General features: G+C 20.7%; 1 protein-coding gene across 1 annotated transcript; it reads right to left on the minus strand.

Moving 5' to 3' along the window:
* Window positions 1–373: 373 nt before the first annotated feature.
* On the minus strand, window positions 374–1,920 carry LOAG_11181 (hypothetical protein; the record flags this gene model as incomplete). Its single annotated transcript, XM_020448312.1, has 3 exons — window positions 374–496; window positions 1,299–1,472; window positions 1,825–1,920. Coding segments are annotated over 3 exons (393 nt in total), but the record flags the coding sequence as incomplete, so codon positions are not given.
* Between the last annotated feature and the right edge of the window lie 5,260 nt (window positions 1,921–7,180).

Raw genomic sequence — 7,180 nt, forward strand, 5'->3', positions numbered from 1 at the left:
GTAAGCAACATGCCGTTATTAATAAGACAAATTCAACCAAAAAGAATATCCCAAAAATAGTCTTTTTTCTTCTTCTATTATCCAACCTAAGAAAAAAAAATCATTCCCTAATAATATTTAAATTAAAGGAGACAAAAAAAAATGAATAAAATAAAAATTTCATAGTTAGATCTATCTCTTCTTTATTACACAACGTAAACTGCACTTAAGAGAAATGCAAATTTTTAGTTGATAGTGTAATTTTTAAAAGAAAACTTTGATGCTTAGAATGTTGGATCATCACGACATGTATTTTAAAATTTGGATAATCAGTTTATTGAGTTGAATATTAAATCTAAAATGACATTAATATTAAATAAATTAAAAAAAAAACTTTACCAAATAATCCTGGTTTCTTATGTGTATCAATCATTTTTGGCGTTTTATCATCGTTTCGCAATGGATAGATAATGAAAAACATTGTAATTGTGATCAATTTTAGAATGAAACCAGCAAACTGAAGAAAATGAATTGGATATTATTGATCTATTACTGAATTAATAGAACATTTGAAATTTGTCCTATCAAAAACTTTTGTCAACTTACCGAAAGGTCATATCTATTCCGTAATAATATCCAGGCATATAAAATTATAATTAGTTTTTTTATAAATTTCGAATATTATAATTTTAAATCCTTAAAAATTTTAAATACTCATGGTAAATTTGCTTACAAATTTTAAATACTTTAAAATTTTAAATAATTTTAAATACTTATGGTAAATTCTATGAGCACATTTTACTATGAATGATTTTGCTAAAATTTCAATTTATTTGTTGAAATTCATTACATCCCAGTTTCAAAGTACCAAGGTGTTTTTTCACTTCCTTTCACTTTTTTCTTTTTTTCCTTTTCCTACAATTCACTGAAAATTATGTTGCTTTATTTATGTCTCTTTATACTAAATAATTCATATGTCATTTAAGTTATTTTACCTATCAAATTATTAATTCTTTTTTTCAATCATCACATTTCATTTATTCACCAATATATATTATTCTTTATTTAACCCATACAAATTGTTTTTTAAAATTTTTAAATTGTAAGGATTAAAAGATGCAACATTCCAAATCTATAATATTTGCACTTTATGTAAACTAAGTGAAATAATGAAAAATCATTTATTTGAATAAAAATTAATCTTATTTGCTATTTTACATTCCACTTTTTTTTTCCCCCAATGTTTGATGCAATTATTCTTATCACTAATTGACACTCTTATCTTTCATAATTTGTGCATTAAATTTCTAAAATCATACCGTAACAAAAATAATTGGCCATAAATCTCGTCGCCGATTATCACTCAAAATAGTGATCGTATAAATAAGTACAATAATTGGGAATGCAATTGCTGTTAACGATAACGGATAATTCAAGACAAGAATAAGTAATGATGTTAACAAGTATAAAAATAAACCACTGATTACAAATTTCTGAAAAAATTTAATTTAATTATTAGTGAATACAAGTTAAAAGAAGTTAAAATCAAAAAAATTAAAACAAAAACTAATTAAATAAATGAAAAAAACAAAAAAAGGAAAAAATAATACTAAAAATTAAATAAATTAAATTGTTATATGCATCTATAAAAGATTACAATTATTTTATATCAAATGTTTGCCAATAAAATTGCAATCAAAATTACAAAAAGTCATTTAATTAATGAAGTAGTTAAGACAATAAAATGACAAGTAATCAAGTAAATCAAGTCCATGTTATGCTTTTTCATGAATAAAAAAAAGATAAAATTATTTAAATTATATAAAAAGAATGGCAAAACTTAACTGTTTTATCACATTTCTTTCTGTAATCATTGTGACCATCATCAAATTCCAAATTTAACTCACGTTCAAGTATTAATGGATTACTGATGAATAACATTTAATTTTGAATATATCTGAAAATTAAGAATTTTTCGAAAAATTGAAGAGTACGGAAAAAAATGGAAAAAAAAACAAACTTTGTTTCACTTTACTTTGATATTTCAATAAAAGAAACATCAAACAGTATCGCAATATAGAATTGTATGTTAAAATATAATTAATTATCAGCAAAAATATTATCATAATTGGGAATATGTTGCATTAATTAAAGGAATATGTTGCAATTTAATTAAAAGTTGCAGTTTAATTTGATTAAATTAAAATTTAATTAAAAATTTAACTATTTAAAAAATGTATTCGCATTAATTAAAAATCAGGAATGCATTACATTAATTAAAAATTCATAATTTAATTAAACGCACTTCGTTTCTGAAATATCTATGAACACTATCAAATTGAAATATTGCTAGCAGATAATGTAAATTTCCATTTCCATTCTTATTTAATTGTCCTCTAATTTTCAAAAATTAAATTGTGAAAGGATAAAAACAAAAGTTTTTTTTTAGCTTTCAATTTTATTTCAAAAACTTAAAGATTGTAAAAATTAAAGTGACCATTCGTTTCGATTATATATATAAAATTTAAAATTTTTTAATCCTCCATTTTTTTCTTTCAGCAAAATTTTACATTTCATCTGCAAAAAAACAAATTCATATGTAATACGAAATAATAGAAAACATAAGTAGTGAAAGATTGAAAGGAATAAGTATAATTAAGTAGAGGATGAGAAAGGATGAAGTAATGGAATTTTTGGTTGCTAAAAATTCATTGTTAGTTTTTCATTTTACTAAACCTAAAATTTTCACCATCCTAAATTATTATTCCATTTTGAATTAGTAATAAATAAAATACAAATTTAGGAATATTTTCTTAAAAAAAAAATAAAAATAAAAAATTAAAAGCAAAATAAAGCCAAGAAAAAATTAAAAAAAAAAATTTTCCATTTTTTTTCTTCCCTTTTCCTTTTTTTTTTTTATTGCTATTTTTACAAATAAATTATTTATAATATTAACGATATTATTGGGAAGTTATTTAGCCGCATTTTTTTTCTATTTATTTGCTTTTGAAATTTTTAAAAATTTTAAATATTTAAAATAAAGTAATGCTTACAAAGTTTATAAGAGTATTTTGCATTGTAATAATTCGGATAAAGTTATTATCATTGAATATGATAATGCTATTATTATGTTATATCATTTAAATAGCTGAAATCAAATCATTAATTATCAATTTAATTATCTGACAACTTTTGAAATTCAAAATGCCAATAAATATCAATTAATGAGAATGAAAAAAAAAAAAAAAAGATGGCAACTTTTAGATTGTTATTAAGTACTAGAGATAGAAAAAAAATAGATTATTATTTTAGAAATGTAATTAAATTGTATTTATATTAATAGTTGATATCATTTCAAAATGAAATTTGAATTTAATTCCCGAAAAAAAGAATAACTGTAAGCATAGCTCGATGATAAGCATGTGTTTTATTTTCATGTTGACATATTGCAGGAATCGATATACTGATATGCTTACTGATAATTAAAAAAAAAAAAAAGTTAGTCAAATTAATGATACTAATCACTGCCTTATCTTCACATTGTGTTATCTTTACTATTAATTATTAATTTTAGGCTAAATGAATGTTAAATCCTTTACAAAGTCAAATAACAGTAGCATAGAAGAAAATGGTTAATTTAATTAATTAGCTTTATTTATTAATTCAAATTTTTGCTTCAGTAAATTTAGAATTGAAAATATAAAATTTCAAAAAACCGATAATTTTTTTTTTTGTTTTTAACATGAAATCTTTCTTTTTTTTCAAATTTAAATAAAAATCATTTATTGAAATGACTAGAAAACTAAATGCAGTAAAATATGATTTTATGAAAAAATATTGGAAGCTTATATTGTTGAAGCATTTTCATATCAATGAGTTTTCTCGGAGGAGTATACCGAAAAAAAAAAAAAAGAAAAATAGAAAATGAATACATTAGGCGTTTTTATTTATGCCATTTTCCGGAAAGCATCATCAGAATCTTTGAAAAGTAAATTTTATTCTTTGCTATTTCAAATTTTCTTGATTAGTGTATTGTTGAAGAAAAAATATTTTTTTTTTTCAAATGAATGAAAAGGAAAAAAAAAACTAATAAATGAAAATTGGTAGAATGTTTAGTTCAATAATAATTTCAAAAAAAAAAAAGAAAAAAAAATTTTGTTTTGAAATAATTCTAGAAAAAAACAAATTATTTCCAAAATTTTTATAAAAAGTATTTATTTTGTATGATAATTTTATGAAATAAAATAATAATTTATTTATTAATTCATTAATTCAATTAAAATATTAATTTATTGCTAATTTAAGAGCACGGATGAAAAAATATCATTTTTGCTATTTCTATTAATATTAATAATTGGCTATTGTTAAATATGTGATATTTGAATTTTGTCATCAATCATATGGCATTTTTCAATCTGAACAACTGTTATCAGATTTAAAAAGCTAGAAATATGATGAAATAGAATGGATATTAGCAGATTTGGATAAATTAAAAGATGTAGTGATGATAATTTAATATTATTTCCTTGTATTATCATCATTTATCATTCTTTCGATTACTAATTCTATCATTCATTTTTCAATTTTACAGTAAAAAATATTCGTGGAATATTCTATGATAATAAAGCCATCAATTCGTTTACTTCTATCGAATTATGAAAACCGGAAACGAAAATTCCATCGTTCAGGAAATGCTTTAATAAAACATTCTTTAACCTTTCCACATCATTAAACATTGAAATTGTCCTATCCACTTATAGCAAATCGAAAATGAAAAATTTAAAGAAAGAAAAAAAAAAAATTAGTGGGTTAAGAAATAAATGATGGTTATGCATTTTTTGATTTTTTTATTTTTAAATTTTTTTTTACAAGCTTAAGAAATTGTTTTAGCTAGTAGTAATATAGCAATAATATGGCATAAAATAATAATAAATCAATGAAAGAGAACAATAAATTGATGATGTATTTTTAAATATTATATATATACATATATATCAAAGTGACATATCAAATTGTCATGTTGATAATATAATTAAAAGATAAATAAATTTTTAGCCAATTAAATTTTAAATCTTAACAATAGCAATAAATAGAGATTAAATTTGAGAATTTTTGAAAAAAAAAATTTGAAATTTGGAAGTAAAAGAATTGGAAAAATTCGGATGAAATGGAAAATTTAAAAGTGATTAAATTAATGGAAACAACAAGTAATGGAAAATTTAAAAGTAATTTGAAATTAAAAGAAAACACAAAAAAAAAAAACAAAAGGATAAGATTCAATTACTATCTAATATTATATGAAATTTCTCAAATGTAAATTTTATCATTTTCATGAAAAATTACTTGCCAATTCTTTTGTTTCATCAAACATTTCATTTGAAAAAAAAAAATTTTTTTTACATAAAAATAAAAAATTAAATTCATAAAAACTTTTTTTAACAAATGCTTGTTTCTTTTTTTTTTTTTTAAGGCCAAAATTAATTCGTCATTTATTAGCATTGCACTAAATTGTGCCTCTTGTAAAACGAAAACAAATAGTGGCAAAAAAAAAAAAAAGAAAAAATGGAAAAGAAAAAAAAAAGAAAGAAAGGATTGAAACTAAAAAGAAAAATAATCAATGATCTAAAAAGTAAAAAAGAATGGCTACTTTTAGAATTCCGGAAAATATCCGTTCCAAAAATCATTTCCGTTTAGCTAATTGTTAATAATTAGTGCTAGATCATTTAACTTTGTAATTAATTACACATGATAGGATAAATTTATTTTGGTAAGATTTTTTAAATTAATTATTTATATATTTCTTCATTTTTTTATATTTTATTTTATACTATTTTTATAGTATATTTTATAAAAAATATTTCTCATATTATACAATATAATCTTCCAAGAATTCTATTTTTTTTTAAACATTTTTAAAGTTTTTTTGATAAATAAAAAATTTACTAAATGAATGAAATGATATATTAACTGATGCTGTTTCGTTTTTAAAGTATTTCAATTATTGCATTTCCAATTTTTTCACTTTACAAAAGATAGCAAAAAAAATATTTTAATTGATATTGTTTTGTTTTTCGTATTTCAATTATTTCATTTCCAATATTTTAACTTTACAAAAACCGCAAAAAAAAAAGTAAATCCTTTCACAAATGAATCATTTTAGTAATGAGATTAATAAATTAGTAAATTCATTAACACAAAATATATGACTTGTTTATAGAATACGATGGAACAGTTAGTGTAAGCATTTGAGGAATAATTATTGCAATCATAATTATTGAATCAATTTTTTTTTTTAACAAATTAATATTTAAAATGTGAAAAAAAAAGGAAAAAGACAATAAACAATGAAAATTTATTATAATTTTCTGCAAATTTTTTTTTTAGGAATTGAAAATTTTTACATTTATCGAAATTTGACGGAAAAGAATTGAAAAATGTAATAAGAAAATTTCAAAAATTTATTGATTTTATTAAAATTTTTGAAGCAAAAGTTTCAATAGAATAAACAAACTTTTTGACGAATGTAATAGCAATGGAAAATTGTAAAAAAATTATCCGAAAACTGATAAAACTGATAATACAATAGATAGGAAATGGAAATGGTAATTGGAAATCGTATTGCATGATTTATTTTCACTGATATCATTCAGCATAAAATTACATTGATAAATTTAAATATGCAAATGACACATAGCTATTATAAACATTGCATTGTTTACTTGTTTACTTATTTGCTTTACATTAGCATATTAAAAAAATTTTGATCAAACAATTAGAAATAAAAAATTTCATAAAATTTCACAAAGAAATACTAAAATTACGATAATAGGATGAATAACTTGTAGCATAAAATATTTTTAAAAATTAAAGAGAAAAAAGTTCTTTTTAATGTTGCAGCATCAATTAATGCTCCTAATTAATCAATTAATTAATTAAAATGGAAAATATCGAATGTTATTACTACTATTATCAATTTTATGATATAGCTAACAAACAATGAAGATGGTTAAAATGAAAATGATTTATGTCAATTTTGATAAATTCTTATAAGCCTTTTGTTTGTTTATTATTATGGGAGTTACTTTGGGATAATTTCTATTTTTCGATTTTTTTTTTTTTTAAAGCATCTTTAGAACTTCAGAAAGCATCGAAATAGAGTTGTTTCGAATGTTTTACTATGAACATTTGTCATTATTTATTG

Source organism: Loa loa (genome assembly GCF_000183805.2).
Source record: "Loa loa unplaced genomic scaffold supercont3.612, whole genome shotgun sequence".
Classification (NCBI taxonomy): domain Eukaryota; kingdom Metazoa; phylum Nematoda; class Chromadorea; order Rhabditida; family Onchocercidae; genus Loa; species Loa loa.